Below are 15,811 nucleotides of genomic sequence, written 5' to 3'. Positions count from 1 at the left end.
GTCATTTCTTGGCGATACCGCACCTCACACCTTTGCAGCTGCTGCATTTATTGCGCACGCACCGCGCGAGTCTAATTATCCGCGGAACTTGGGTTTCTATTTTCAGACTGACGGATTGGTGACAGATCCGAGTCGCTCTCTTCTCCTTCTTCTTCGCTCGCGGCGTTTGTTGTGTTTATGCGCGCGCTCTCCCGCGCACGACCACACCCACCCGCAGGCACGCACGCCAACGTTTGATTTTGCTCTCGTTAAATCCGACCCCCCCACTTGAAAGCGACAATCGCGAAGGTTCCCTCAGTCGCTTGTCACGATTGTTTTTCCGCGCAGCCGAAACCGCGTTTGTAGAAGTGGTCAGAATCCAAGTCCCGTCCGGCCTATCGGTTCTTGCCGAGACAAGCCGAAAAGAAAAGAAGAAGAAGATCATCATCATCGGCGTCTCACACGCACAGAAATGACGCCCGGTTGCGTTGGTTATTATGCAGATGACGTCATTGAAGATGGAATAAGGCTGCGGGTCAGGTCAAACCTTTCAGCGGCGTCTTGTTTCCTTTCTTTCAGACAAATGGCTTAAATATTTGAAACGTGACGCACACACACGCACTGAGGCGGCCGGGCCTCAGACGACGGCGCGCATGCCAAAGATGATGGCGTCATCGCGCGCGAGTGCGATGAGCTCACCGCGCTGATCTAAAACATCATGCGTGCCCCCCACGGTCGGCCGGTGATGTCATTTGGGAGGAGGTCAGCGGGTGGGGCGTGCATGTGAAATGTGTTTGTGTGCATTTTCACTGGCGAGCAAGCAGAAAAGCTCATGAAGGCAAAGCGGAGACGCGCGTTGCTTAAAGTGCCACTGACATGAAATGCAGGATTTTTAGTATGTTATTAATGGGAAAAAATACAGCAGCCTACATAGACCCATGCGTTTTTTTTCCACCACAAAACATGATTTTGACGTATACAGCTTTTTGTAACTCAATCCTCTCGAGGGATTTGTTTTCGAGGAGAAGCAGGAAGTGACGCACATGGCGGGATCGCCCTCAAGTGGACTCGTTTGTTTCTATTCGTTTTACCTTCGGGAAGGTCGCTCGTCGTTCCTTCCTGTTAGCCAAAATTCCGGCTCGTTGCATTGCCGGACGTTGCTTGAACACTCGGGAGGACGGATTTACCCTTCAGAAGTTTGCAAGAGACCCGGTTCGTCGTGAAAAATGGATTGCACGGGTGCAACGGACGAGAGCTTCGTGGGTTCCAAATGACAGGTCGGTGTGTATACAGCTACTAAAAAAAAATAATAGTTTGGGGCAGACCACGTAATCCGTCTCTCATAACGTAACAAAAAATCTGCGTACGTATGACAGGCGTGCTAAATGTGTCGATGTGCGTGTCGGACAGCGTCGGAAGAATGCTGCCGACAATGCCGCACTCAGCCGCGCGCGATGACAACGCCGTAAAGCGCCCCAGCTTGATGGTGTTGTTCGTCGCAGACGGCGGCGGCTATGAACAACACCCTAAAGAAGCCCGGCTCGGCTCCGTGATAAGCCACCTCGGTGCCGAAAATAAGCCAACCCGGGCGAGCCGGTCACGGCTTCGGCGAAGGCTGTGCGTCGGGCTCTCGGACGGCGGCGGCTCTGAAGAACGCTGGCAACAATGCAGCACTCAGCCGCGTGCGACAACAACGCCGTAAAGGGCTCCGGCTCAACGGTGTTGTTTATCGCGGACGGCGGCGCCTATGAACAACGCCGTAAAGCGGCCCGGCTCGGCGCCGAGATGAGCCACCCCGGCCGACAGCCGGCTGCGACGAGCCACCCTGCCTGGCAAGGCCGCGATGGCTCATATCCGCCGTACAAGTGGAGTTCTTCTTGTTTGATTTGGCGTGATTCGAATCCAAAAATAGCGACTCAGCATTCGCTGTTCCTGGCGCGGTGAACGCAGATCGCAGCCTCGCAGTTTCCGTTCACCTTCCGTGAAAGCTGACAAGTGAGATGCTGACAGAAAAAGTTTAATTCAATATCACAAATGTTTTTTTTTTTTTACACTCCAAAGTGAAAACCCAATAAAAAAAAGAAGTTCTTGACCGTGTTTTGCTTTTGTCCAGGCACACACACACACACACAAACCAAAAGAAAAGAAAACGCAGATCTGTCTTGTTGTCATGCAAGATGGCGGACGAAGGCCTCGTTGGCTTTAAAAAGGAAGAACCAAAAGCCGACTTGAGAGACAAACTCGGTTGAAATTGTCACGGCGTCCAACAGCTCGTCACTCGTGAAGACTGAAATTATTTCACAATTGCAGAAACCATTTGGCAAAATTCTTCAATCCAAAAAAAAAAAAAAAAAATTCTCAGCTGTGTTTGGCTGATTTCCAAAAACTAAAACTACATGAAAACTTCCTTCCCGTCTTCTCGCTTGGGGTCCGGATGAGTTGAGGAGCTTCTTTTGGAGCGTTGAGATTGTGTCAGTCACCCGCAGTCGCCGGCGTTTAAATCGGCACGACGGGCGTTCCTGGCGTGAGGAAGAGGAAGAGAAAGGCAAGTTTTACAGACACTAACATGAAAAAACACGTTGGGAAACCGTGCGATGATGTCATATCCGGTTTCGTTCATGAACCGATGGGACGACGGGAGGGCGGGGCCAGAGGGAGAAGTACACGCAGGAAGTGAGGTCACGGGAGGAGGCAGGACATACTTCAGGTGAAGGCCAACCCCGGAAGGGCGCCCGACGACAACTTGACGCACGCCGCAAAGTTTGCGTCTGCACAGACGCAAATGTACGCAAAACGCACACGGAAGAAGAGAAGAAGAAATGTTAGGATCCAAAAAGAAGAAAATGCCCGACGACGTCCTGGGGGTCGACTGTCGCCATTGCGTCACCTTGGAGGCCGTTGGCGTTGCCGCAAGATGGCGGCGAAGGCGAGGACGAGGACGAGGGCCTGACCACCGGGGCGAACGCTGACTTCTGCTTGACGGCGGACGACACCAACGTGGCGGGCGAGAACGAGAAGACAGATGCAGCCGCCGCCGACGGCGAACAGTTGGCGGCCAGCGACGTGGATGACGACGACATCGTCGGGCTGGAAGGGACCACTGCGTGTAGGTGCGCACACGCTGTTAATATTTGCGGGAAAGTGGAAACCCCACCCCCGTGCGCCGTCTCACATGCACACACACTAACTTGCGTAAGGCGAGTTTGCCGCCGACGGGTTGCCGAACGCGAGAGACGCTCCCAAGTTGCTGACGGCGGTGTTGTTGGCGTATGAGCTGATGGCGGCGTGCAACGGCGGCGGCGTGTGCGGGTAGCCGGCGTGGTGCGGCACGGAGGCGGCCGCGTAGCCGTGAGGCGACGCCGCGCTACTCCGGATGAAGCCTGCAGGGGGCGCGCTCGTCACATCAGACGCGTCGGACACGGCCCCGGCGGCGGGAATTTGGGAAAGGTACTCACCCTGATCCGCGCGCGGGGGTTCCGACACGTCGACGGACGGCTGGCCCGCGAACGAGCCGGCGGCCGTTGCGGCAGAGTGGGCGTGTCCTCGAGGGACGCCGTACAGCGCGTCGGCGATGTCCGCCGCTCGCTTCGCCGCCGCTTCCTGCGCACACATCACGCAACGGACGCCACGTGATCCCATCGGACAACGCACGACACGACCAGGGCCCGACCGAAAAGGATTTCGAATAGTCGACGCCGATTCCGAGTAAAACTCTGACAACTGATTAATTATACATGAAAAATACATCAATTCCTTCGACGCTTACAATTGCGGATTGGAAAAAGGGTTAATATTTGTCGCCGAAATTGGTCGCGACGTCATCGCGCGCCGAGCTGACCTGGTTGTTGTGCGGCAGGACGTAGAGCGCCTCCACCAGGTCGGCCGCTCTCTTCAGGATCGCCTCCTGGGGGGGGGGGGGGGGGGGGGCACAAACTTAAACTTAACTTAAATTTTCTTCTTCCTGTGTAAAGAGACGCACCATCGCCCCGGCCCCGAAAAATGAAATGCGAATTATGCTCGGCACCCCGCATACTACGACGATGACGTGGCATCATGTGCGTGCGACGGCGGCCACGCTAAGCCACGCCCCCTCGCCATCATTTGATTCTGCCCACGCGTACACAGATGCGATCGTTTCGTGACTTTCTTTGTGGCGGTTCTCAAACACGAGCGTGACCTCATCATCCGAGATGACATCATCACGGGGGTCAAATTGGGGAGTGGGGGCGTGTGTGTGTGTGTGCACCTTGGGCAGCCTCTCGGGGTCTCCGGGGTGACGGGGGATGACCTTCTGCAGTCTTTGGAAGCCGTAGTCGATGGTGGGCTCGTTGAGCGCTTCACGGGACACGCGGAGACAAGAGAAAATTCACGCGATTGGTCAACATCTGCAAACATAACACTAACATATAATGTGAAAGGCCATAGACGGCTAACGGAAATGGGCGTCGATGTTTCAGTAGTTGGAAGCCTTCAAAGTGCTTGTGCACGAACAGCAACACGCAAGCAGACAATAATACTCCCGTGCATATTTCACATTTTTTTGCTTTGGTTTAATTACGCCGCGTCTACATCTGGTCAATGTTGTGGCGAAATGTGGTACTGCAACTACTCCCAAATCTGATGCGTTCATTGAATATATCATTTGAAACGTCTTCCTAGTGCGCTCCGGCACGGTCGCATTCAGTTCTCCGGGTCTCACGCCGTTGTAGACAAAAAAGTATGGATAAACATTTTCACGAGGAACATAGCAAAAAAAAAAATATTTGTCCGTTTTAGGACGGGAGGACATTGACGTGATCACGCCAAGTGGTTCAATCCTCCCGCGATGATGTCGCGTGGCGAGTGCGTACCCGTGTATAAGAAGCGTCCCGGCGTGCCCTTGCAGAAGTGTTTGGACTTGTAGGAGAGCGTCACCTCCACCACGCCCGGGATGTGCCGCGGCGGCGTCTGCACGCGGAGGGCGTGCGACGTGATCAGCTGCGGGGGGAAAAGTGGCCGGGGCCGCAGAACATACAGATACAAACGTACATCAGAGAACGTTCCAGACCGACTTGCGGTAGGTGGAAATCTGGCATCTGGAAAGACCTGATTATAGCGCGGTTTCTTGGAGTTCCATCCATTTTCTTTTACCGCTTATCCTCACGAGGGTCGCGGGGAGTGCTGGAGTCTATCCCAGCTGTTAACGAGCAGGAGGCGGGGCACACCCTGAACTGGTTGCCAGCCAATCGCAGGGCACATCGAGACAGTGTCCAATTAATGTCGCACGTTTTTTGGGATGTGGGCGCCCACCCGGGGAAAACCAACGCAGGCACGGGGAGAACATGCAAACTCCGCACAGAAGGTGCCAGGATTTGAATCCCGGTCCTCAGAACTGTGAGGACAACGCTCTACAGCTGCACAGCTGCACCGCCGACAAACAGATGACAGATATTTGCACATTTTTTGGCGAGGATGGAACCAATTAACGGCGCTTTCAATCATTTCAATCAATGATTTGATTTCCCAAGTACTCTTTGTATCAGTGATGAAATGAGGATGAAGAGCACAGCGCGGCCTCACCTCGCTCCAGGCCATCGCGGACCCGAAGATGACCTGCAGGCCCTCGAAGAAGTTTTCCCCGATGACGATGACGGCAGCGCCCCCTGTGGTCCAACCTTCGCCGGGGCTGACGGCCTTGATGCACGGCGACGCCCCTGCGCGGACGGGCACGGGCGGGCACACGGGCGGTGACGCGCTCGGATCCGCCGACACCGCGAGCGCAAAAAACACAGCGAGAGGAGCGCGGCGACGTTACCGTGGCGGAGGTGCGGCGGCGCCGCGTCCGCCGGGTCCAGCCTGCGCGCCCGGCGGCCATGTTTGGAGTTGTTGTGGACGAAGACGTTGTCGGACACGGCGAGCACGTGACCCTCCACGCTCACCGTGGTCAAGAGCGCCACCTTGGGAGGACGAGCCGGTCAGAAAAAAAAAAAAAAGTGACTCAACGGGAGTTTCGACGTAGCCCGCTGGAAATCCATTTGGAGTCGTCGCGATAAATAGTGAAAACGTGACGAGAAAAAGAATAAAGTGCAACTAAATGATAAAAGCAAAAATCCAGAACGAAATAAACACTTGAAAAAATGTACCAGAGGCGCCTGAAACAAGGAAAATATTTCGTACCAGTTCAGTTTTTTTCAGTTACCCGGCACAAATGCAACGTGCACTTAGCTAGCTAGGGAAGCAGTTTTCCCTTCAGGTCATTTGCTTTTAGAGCGCCTCGTCGTCAGGCGCAGTCAAAGACGGGGTCCAACTTGGGAGGCAGGGATTTGAACAAGAACTTTGTGCTGATCTGAGTACGTTGGAGAGCCTCGTTGTCATGACGTGGAAAATGCCCAGGATGGCCCGGTGGGATTTATTCCTTGGGTCTCAAGCAGAAATATTTTGCCAGCTCAATTTACAATTTTACATACACAATTGGCAGTAGAAAGATGTCGGACTAACTTGTCTCCATTTTTCCAGGTCATAAAAACGCTATTTGATTTGCGCGCCTCAGACACAGACGATAGGTCCGTTTTCATGTTTTTCCAAGCTTCATTTGGACAGGACTGTTAAAAAAAATATTGATGTCAAATTATCAAACCTTATTTTCACTTTACGGCGGACGCCGCTCTTGCTCTGCTTTCGGGATAGCGAAAACGGGATCAAATCGGCCAGTTCTGACATCGAACACACACACACAGGAAGTGACTGGCCGGCGGTCTGTCGGCACTCGCGTGAAGGGTCCGGCCCTTAATTATCCCCCCCAGAGAAACGCCATCATCTGCTGCGGTTCCGCAGTCGGGCACGGCAAGCACCCTGCTTCCGACTGTGACGCTGGACCCCGAGTGTGGTCAAGTGGTTTCTCCCTGGTGGCGCGCGACAGCCAATGGACGGAGTCGTCACCTTAAAGGGCCACTGTCACGAAATGCATAATTTTTAGTATGTTATTAATGGGAAAAAACGGCAGCCGACATGGACCCATGCGTTTCTCTCGCCGCTAGGAAAATCTTCTCGTGGGATTTGTTTTGGAGAAGAAGCAGGAAGTGACGTACACGGCGTGATCGCCCTCAAGTGGACTCGTTTGTTTTTATTAGTTTTACCTCCGGGAAGGTAGCTGAAAATGAGCCTTGTCGGCTGGGGTGGCTTGTCGCACCGCCGGGCCGCGATATCGCGTATCATCTGAATATGGTCCGAAACAAGAGGGTAATATTGCCCCGGTAACTTCACTGGGACACTTCCGCAACTTTGCGCATGGATGACGCGCTCTCCCCTCATATTTATTTTTTCATACAGACATTGAAGTGAATAACGTGATATGTATTTTTCATGACAATAGCAAAAGGGATGACACTTGACCTTTAAGAGCGACGCACCTGGAACCTCCTCATGTCTCGCGGGTTTCCGGCATTCTTCAGGCAGTTCTGGTTGCACTTGAGGAAAAACTTGAGGAAAAACCTGTTGGCATGGAGGCAATTTCATAAGAATTATATTTAAGGCACGTTAGAGATATGTCAAGAAGGAACATTTTATTCTAGTGCTCCAAATTCTTTTGTGTGATCGGCGTTTTGGGGTCACCTAAATGTTTTCAAAGCGTTCCAAAGTCTTACTCAAGCATTTTATAATACGTTGATATTTTGAAGATATGTCACTTGAAAGTGTCATAATTTATCTGAATACCGTAATTTCCGGCCTACAAGTTGTGCTTTCAACCCTGCGGTTTATGCGGTGATGGGGCTAATTTGTGCATTTTTTCCTAACGGCCGCAAGGAGGGGGGGGGGGGGGGACACGAGCGAAGAAGGTACGAGTGAGACCGGTGGAATATGTGTGCCGAGGAAGTGACTTTTACCGGTCGCGTTCATGCCGCGCTAGCATTAGCACTGTGCTCGCGTGTTGCTGCTGTGTTGTGTCAGTGATTTTTACTGTTTTGTTTTGTTTTTCTGTCGGCGTCGCACTAGCATTAGTGCTACGCTAGTGTTAAACTCTGTGTACCGTCTTTCTTTGTAAATATCTCGCGTTTCAATGTGGGCACTTGCGGCTTTTACACGCCTGCGTCGTATGTATGTACCAAACGGTATTTCCTTTACAAATGTACTGGCTGAGGCTTAGAAACGGGTGCGCTCTGTAGCTTGGGAATTACGGTAATCGCGTTTTGAAGTGTCGAGAGTCAGCCGAGCGGAGCGCTGGAAGACGTTGGAAGGTTCTTCACGAGTGCGTCGAGTCCGCCGGTCTCCTCGGACTCGCGAGAGTCCGCAAAGCCCCCATCAGAACAAAGCCCGAGTGTGTGAAACGGTGCAGCACCGACGGCGTGGCAGGTCCACGCGTTAAAAGTGTGCGCTAACGAGCTCGGGCCCGGTTAGAACACGGGCCGGCGGGATTCTGCATGGCTAATTGTGTTGACCTCTCACCCCGGGGTGACAGCCTATCACGGCGCGGGACAGCCGCACTGACCCCCCGCGACCTCACACTGTCTCGTCCTGCTCACAGCGCGCACGCAAGTCTGCGGATTACAAGTAGAATTCGTCAAACGGGAACCTTCCCGTAACACTGCTGAACCAGAAATCATATTTAAAGAGACATCCGCATTTAAAAAAAAACAAAAAAAAAAACACTAATTACCCGGGCCCGGTAAGGATTCATGCAGATTCCCATATTTGGAAGAGTAAATCTTTGCTAAGCAATTAAAAAGCACATTCGTTTTAAAAATATAAGGAATAATATCACATTTCACTTCCACCATTAAAGATCTGAACTAGAGGCAGAACTTTTGAGTGTTTCAAGAGAATTACGACGATGGTTTATTACGGAGGAGAAGCTATAAAAATATGCAGATTTTGGGGCCAATTTTTATTTGAATGGACATTAGATAATACAATTCATGGCGTGTGTTAGTATGTAAAAAAACAAAACAAAACAATACAAATATATAAATAAATATAAAATTAAATTTATAAATAATAAAAAATATATAAATACATATAAATATAATAATAAATATATAAATACATGTAAATATAATATCAATAATAATAATAATAAATATATAAATAAATATAAATGTGAATATAAAAATACTGAGGCTTTGCCGCTTATCCTCACAAGGGTCACGGGGAGTGCCGGAGCCGATCCCAGCTGTCAACGGACAGGAGGTCTTTGCGGGTTCCATTCCCCAAAGACTTCAGAACAACACGCATCCTCGCAAAACGTCCACGCGTAAAAGCGTTTTTCTCACAAATGCACGGTTGTCGCGTCAACACAACAACACATCGCACGCGTCCCCCCCCCAATCTGCGGCAAAGCTCATTAAGACGACAAAACAAGGCGACGTGCAACAACGTGAGCGGCGCGTGTGTGAAAATAGAAAGAAACGCTTGACAGATTAATAGAAGACAAAATGTCAACGCGCAACATTTTAAAAGGTGAAGATCGCGCGCGCACGTATCGACGCAACAAAATTCATTTGCGACTATTCAATTAACACTTTCGGATGCGCCGCGCTCGTCTGCCGCTACTTCCTGCTAACGCTAATTAGCCCGCGTAATTTGGGTTTGATTTCCACGACTCGTTATAACACACACGCACAACAAAAGTTGTTCTAAGATAGCACAACCACCAACGGAGCTGCGGCATCAACAACTGATCAGAATGACAAAAAAATGATTTAAATGGCAGCCGACGGCGCCGAGCCGAACGCTGCCAATTGCGAAGGGCTCCCCCTAGCGGTGGCGGGGACACGACACGGTCCGACGAAAATCCCTCGGATGGGGGGCCCTCCTCGCCAGCGCTAACGCGACCACCGCCATTGTGACGCTCATGGTCCTGACAGGTCACAGCTTCTGCTCACATGTGCTATACCCTCCCCCCTCCTCACCCCCACCCCCTTTTAAGAGGTATTTTCACGTAAACAGATTCCCAGTGGGTGTATGATCGAATGAAAGATGGCCGAAGTTGCACTTTCTAGTGAGGCGTAGATAAAAAAATTGAAAAAAAAAATAAAAAAAAAAAACAGTTACACCGGCAGCACCTCCAGCAGATGATCCGTGCACATAAACATACACCCCCCCCCAAAAAAAAATCAAAATGGTGGAAAAATCACATGTAAGGGGGATAAGATGCCTTGCATATGACCAAGAAAATGAAAATAGGGTACAATTAAAAAAGGCAATAAAATTCAAATTGAACGTAAGTTTGGTGATTATTTTTGGTGGGGGGGTTGGGGGGTGTCCCGGGAAAAGAGGGCGGGGTTTCGTGATGAGCACAGACCACAACGATGCACCCCCCCAGGTCCAAAGCGGCCGGCGTTGAAACAAGATCACAGAAAAAAACGCACCGCTAACAATGCCATCCACTAGAGGGCGCCAGAGAGCCCGGTGTGCTCCTCTCCTCACACCTAAACCCCGAACGTGCAGCGGGATTAGACAAGGGTTGGGGGGGGGGTGAAGAGGGGTCGCACCCCCGAGGAAGAGACGAAGAAGAGGAAGACGAGGGTTTATCGTCCCGGAATGGAAACGCGAGCGCGTGGGGGGGGGGGGGTGTCGGGTTTGTTTCCTGGCATCAAACCTGACTTATGAGGGGAGTCCTGTCAATCAAAGAATGTTAGAGCAGGGGGAGTGGGGTGGGGGGGGCGTTTTGGCTGTCAATCATTTGGAGGAGGGAATCTGCTTCCAAACGATCTCTTCATCTTTGCCGCCTTTGTCTTCCTCACACACACCTTACTAAAAGATCTCCGCCGAGCTCCGTGCGCCGAGCCGACTATTGCGACGGCGGCGGCGGGCTGACGCAACAAAAGCGCGCTGAGCGCGCACACGAGGGTCAAGCTGCATTTATGTACGCACACACAAATACATTTTTGGAGTAATAAGCCGTCACTTACACACGCACACATGATGTCATCGAAGAATCCTGACAAAGTGTGCGCGCGCGTGTGTTAGAGGCGCTCAAACAGGAAGTCACATGATCGCATTTGATCGAGTTTCACGTTCTGGTCAGTATGTCACACGCCGCTAAAAAGGTCAAAGTTCACCGGCGACGTCACGTTGCTGACTTCCAGATGTTCCAGCGCGAGTCTGCGATCGGACACCGACAGGAAGTATCCCACGGTATCCACGGCAACCTTGACATTCCTTCCCTCCTCCTCCTCCCTGACATCTCCCATCATGCTCTCTGCTCCTCACACACGCGCACGCACGTACGCACACGCCGGGCTATTTCGAGGAAAGCAAGTTGTCTCCTTTTGAACCGCGACAAAAAATAAAATAAAAATTCATCTCTCTCGTTAAACTGGTGAGAGGAAGAGGTGAGGAAGACATGATGAAAGGAACGACAATGGTGGGGGGGGGGGGCAGGGGGAGGGGTGTGTCGCATACGCAAGTACGCACCAATTTTGGCACTGTCAAAAAACGCATCTCGACTCTGGTTTCACTTCTATCATTTTCATTTTTTTTTTTTTTTATTATTCGTGACCCATTTTAAGCGAGTGATGAGTGTGCGTGTGCATGTCACCATATCTAACAATTGTTATCAATCATATCTGTCTTCACAAGCGCACAGCCTTGGAAATGTGTGCGTGGCAGCGGGAAGTCACTCGCGCGGTACCTGTCGATGATGACGGGGTCCGACGGCGTCTCGTTGCGATTGCCGCAACTCTTCTTGTCGCAGCAGCGGCTGCGAGGACGTCAAAAACAGCTGTTAGCGCGCGGCGTCTGTCGTCGTCCGCCTGTTAGCGCGCGTGCACGCGCGAATAGCCGCGGCGGAACACGGGCGCTCGCAGAACAGAAATAGATGCCAAAGTTGTGCCGGAGCGGTTTATGCAGATGGGTTTGCGTCTGGCGTAAAACTGCGCCAAACGAATATGAGCGTTCATCTAAAGGTGACGCGCTAACGGGACAAGCCGAAAGGCAAAGAAGAAAGAAGAAGTGTGTGTTCAACGCACACCATCAAGATAGCTTTGTTTGCGTGCGTTTCTCGATATCTCCTTTCTGTTAGCCTATCTGTGGCATTCGGCATTATTTTTTTTAGCATCAAAGTAGCCTGCAGCACGGTGGATCAGCTGGTAAAAGCGTTGGCCTCACGGTCCTGAGGTCCCGGGTTCAATCCCAGACTCGCCTGCGTGGGTTTCCTCCATCCATCCATTTTCTTCACCGCTTATCCTCACGAGGGTTGCGGGGAGTGCCGGAGCCTATCCCGGCTGTCAACGGGCAGGAGGCGGGCCAATCGCAGGGCACATGGAGACAGATAAACAGACGCACTCACGATCACACCTTGGGGCAATTTAGAGTGTCTGATTAATGTTGCATGTTTTTGGGATGTGGGAGGAAACCAGAATGCCCACCTGGAGAAAACCCACCCAGGAACGGGGAGAACATGCAAACTCCACACAGGCAGGTCCGGGATTGAACCCAGGACCGAAGAACTCTGAGGCCAACCCTTTTACCAGCTGATCCACCGTGCCGCCCCTCCCACATTCCAAAAAAGATGCAACATTAATTGGACACTCTAAATTGCCCCTAGGTGTGATTGTGAGTGCAACTGTTTGTGCCCTGCGATTGGCTGGTGACCAGTTCAGGGTGTCCCTCGCCTCCTGCCCGTTGCCAGCTGGGATTGGCTCCAGCACTCCCCGCAACCCTTGTGAGGATAAGCAGGAAAGAAAATGGATGGATGGATGAAGGTAGCCGACGGTGATGAGTTGCACATTTTGGCGTAAAAAAAAAAAAAAAAAAAAACTCGGGTTCTCGTGCCAAATTATTATTATCCAAGCCGCTTATACTCACAAGGGTTGCGGGAAAGCCAGAGCCTATCCCAGCTGGCTTCGGGCGAAAGCCGGACTACACCCTGAACTGGCGTCCAGTCAGTCTCACAGGGCAGATATCGATGGCATCGCCGAGCGGGAATCGATCCCACGCATGCCCGAACACAAAGGCAGACGTGTGTGCCGCTACGCCATCAGCGACTTCACCAATTTCCATTTTGCGCGTGTGTTGATGGTGGTTCAATTTCCGCCAGCCGAGAAACGACAACAGTTCTCACTTGGATGACGGCTTTTCTTTCCGTCCCAACTTAACCAACCGAGTACGACGCGCGACCAAAAGATTTGCTTTTGAACAAAACGGTTTTCTTGCATCGTAGAATTCATCGCAAACTAGTATCACGGCGCCCCACCCCCCTGCCCCCCGCCCTCCTCGCTTGCGGTCCTGACCTGCACATGATCTCGTGCGTGAGCAGAACTCGGCACATGTCGGGATTCTTGTCCTGGCCCTCGTAGACGATCGGCTGCAAGAGACGACAGACGCGCGACTGTCAAGTCCGGTCCGGGACTCGGTTTTGACATTTCCAACCGGACCGACGTCACAAACGCAGAAAGAAAAAAAAAACACTCGGCGGGCCGCTCACCTCTTTGCTGGCGGAGTCGATGAGTCTGACGTAAAAGTCTTGCTCCGTCCTGACGCCTGCGTGCGGAAACAGGGAAGACATTTTTTTGAATGATTTGACTCTTGTGATCGTTCAATTTTAAGACGTCCACTAGTCCACCGTAACGCCAGCTCCCTTCAGTGGTGCGTGAAAGACTTCGCAAAATCTTCAAACCGGCCAAACTTTATCGTAGCTAAACCTTTTTATATGCATCCATTTTCTTAGCCGCTAATCCTCACGAGGGTCGCAGGGCGCGCCGGAGCCTATCCCGGCAGTCAACGGGGAGGAGGCGGGGCACACCCGGAACCGGTCGCCAACCAATCGCAGAGCACATGGAGACAGACGGCCGCACTCGCAATCACACCTACGGGCAATTTAGAGTGTCCAACCGGAGTGCCTGGAGAAAACATGCAGGCGGGTCTGGAATTGAACCCGGGACCTCAGAACTGTGAGGCCAATGTTTTCCAGCTGATCCACCGTGCTGCCACTTTATTTATTTTATATATATACCTAGTAGCTAATTTTCAGTTGCACATGCTTAAAATCTGCTCCACCAATGTAATTTCCGTATTCCGTAAAAATATTCAATACTTGTCACCTTAACATATTTCAATCATGTGCAAATAGAATAAAAGTTGGATCCAAGTCAATTCAAACGTCATATTTCACTTTGAAGTACGGTCGTTTATACATCCAAACTTATTTTTTCCAGACAATTTTCTTGCAGCATGTGCATTATTTGTCTTTGATTTTCATCCAATTGAAAGCCGCGCAAAATACATTTTGTTTTGTTTGACGACCACATTCCTGCGTTTTCATGTTGGTCACATGACTTGGAGAGGTAAGTATTTTAGTATGAACGTGATCGTTTGCCTTGACTGCATCCCTGCGGATATATTATTATTATTCTCATTAGTATGTTTTTTTGTTGTTGTTCTGGTATCAACTCGGGGTGCACGGTGGGGCAGTTGCGCTCACAGTTCTGAGGTCCAGGGTTCGATCCCGGCCCTACCTACGTTCTCCCCGTTCCTGGGGGTGGCCACTCCGGTTTCCCTCCCACATCCCCAAAACACGCAACATTAATTGGACACCCTAAATGGCCCATAGGCGTGATTGTGAGTGCGAGCGATTTTTGTTTCGCGGGGAGTGCAGGGTGTACCCCGCCTCCTGCCCGTTGACAGCTGCGGCACTCCCCCGCGACCCTCGTGAGGATAAGCGGCTGAGAAAATGGACGGACGGATGGATGTTTTCAACTCACCGTTGGCGTAGAGCAGCTGCAGCTTGTAGTGGATGCCGTTGTTGGTCTTCTCGCCCGCGCTCTCCTGCGCGCGCACGACAACGATCGCGTTCACGTTAATCGGAAGAAAGGAAGGCGTCGTGCGCGCCCACGGGCCGCGCGTCGCATCGCGCCGCGCTACCTTGTCTTTCTCCACGAAGTCCACGAAGGCGCTCCTCTCCACTTCCACGGGGTGCCCCCGGGGGTCGTACAGCGCCACCACGAAGTGGAAGAAGTTGGACTTGCGCAGGTTGGACGGGGGCTGCTTCTCGAAGTGGGCCCGGCCCACGGACACGCCGCTGCCGAACCCAAACCATGCCAATTATTGACAATATTTAATGCGGCGCAGCCTCCATTTTCTTTAATATTGATCGGATTCGGTATGGGGGGAAAAAGAATACATTTTCAAGTTTAGCGTTCTGCGCTTTGTTCGGATGTAAGTAAGGACGTGCTTATCCCTACAACTATTGAAAACTGTTTTTAAAAAAAAAGATAGCGCGCGCACGTGCAAACAGTGACAGTAATTCAAGTAACAATTATGAATTCATATATTGATCCTGACCTCTGCGCGGCGGAATCGGCGCGCAGCACGCCGCCCTGCATCCAACCCCGGACGGCGTTCATGCCGCCCAGCGGCGGCGGCTCCTCCTTCAGGCCGCCGGTGCCTCCGCGTCGGACGCCGAACATGAGCGAAGCCAACGCCGCCTGCAGTTCTGCGCTCGCGCTCCCGGGTCCTCCCGCCGCCTAAGTGACCCGAATGGAGGCGGGCGAGGAGGCGCTCCGCAACATCCTCCTCGTGGAGGGGAAGGGCCCCCCCGCAGTCATCGGGTTTTCATCACCGGGGGAGGTGAAGCGGGACTTTCTGGAGGTTCCTCTTGAGCTTCTCCAGCGAGGAAGAGGTGGTGCCGGCTCTGGGGGGGAAAGGGGCGTGGCGAACGATATTGACCACGCCCTTTCTACAGAATATTGGATGAATATTGATAACACGGGTGTAAATAAACTTTAGTGTGAAAGGGGTGTTTGTGTACGTGTGTGTGTGGGGGGGGAGGGCAAATGTAACTTGACATTGACGCTTGAGTCTTAAATTCAATGAATCAAAACAAAGGATTAGCATGATTTATATAAATATGAAATTC

General features: G+C 51.8%; 1 protein-coding gene across 2 annotated transcripts; it reads right to left on the bottom strand.

Moving 5' to 3' along the window:
- Positions 1-1,988: 1,988 nt before the first annotated feature.
- Positions 1,989-15,478, bottom strand: LOC133491436 (transcription factor COE1-like). Of its 2 annotated transcripts, XM_061802545.1 has the most exons (17): positions 15,238-15,478; positions 14,818-14,974; positions 14,658-14,721; positions 13,382-13,437; positions 13,188-13,261; positions 11,588-11,656; positions 7,368-7,449; positions 5,774-5,915; positions 5,539-5,672; positions 4,830-4,956; positions 4,226-4,314; positions 3,818-3,883; positions 3,435-3,579; positions 3,168-3,359; positions 2,867-3,079; positions 2,682-2,747; positions 1,989-2,498 (listed from the first exon to the last, which is right to left on the bottom strand). In XM_061802545.1, exons 1-16 carry the CDS (start codon positions 15,360-15,362, stop codon positions 2,683-2,685), a joined length of 1,800 nt encoding a protein of 599 aa, XP_061658529.1. In that variant the 5' UTR covers positions 15,363-15,478; the 3' UTR covers positions 1,989-2,498; position 2,682. The 2 variants fall into 2 exon arrangements, with proteins under 2 accessions (XP_061658529.1, XP_061658528.1); XM_061802544.1 differs by having other exon boundaries at positions 3,168-3,579.
- Positions 15,479-15,811: the final 333 nt, after the last annotated feature.

This window comes from Syngnathoides biaculeatus, chromosome 18, assembly GCF_019802595.1.
Source record: "Syngnathoides biaculeatus isolate LvHL_M chromosome 18, ASM1980259v1, whole genome shotgun sequence".
NCBI classification, from domain to species: domain Eukaryota; kingdom Metazoa; phylum Chordata; class Actinopteri; order Syngnathiformes; family Syngnathidae; genus Syngnathoides; species Syngnathoides biaculeatus.
The sequence above is the reverse complement of the archived record's forward strand: the minus strand, read 5'-3'. Positions and strand labels throughout refer to the sequence as shown.

What these genes read in the sequence shown, in the direction of transcription:
- LOC133491436 (XM_061802544.1), bottom strand. Translation starts at nt 15,362, where the DNA reads ATGTTCGGCGTCCGACGCGGAGGCACCGGCGGCCTGAAGGAGGAGCCG. An exon ending in GAGACATGAGGAGGTTCCAG is followed by an intron (nt 5,916 to 7,367) that starts GTGCGTCGCTCT and finishes CGTCCTCCCAAG; the next exon opens with GTGGCGCTCTTGACCACGGT. An exon ending in GGGACGCTTCTTATACACGG is followed by an intron (nt 4,315 to 4,829) that starts GTACGCACTCGC and finishes TGTCCCGTGAAG; the next exon opens with CGCTCAACGAGCCCACCATC.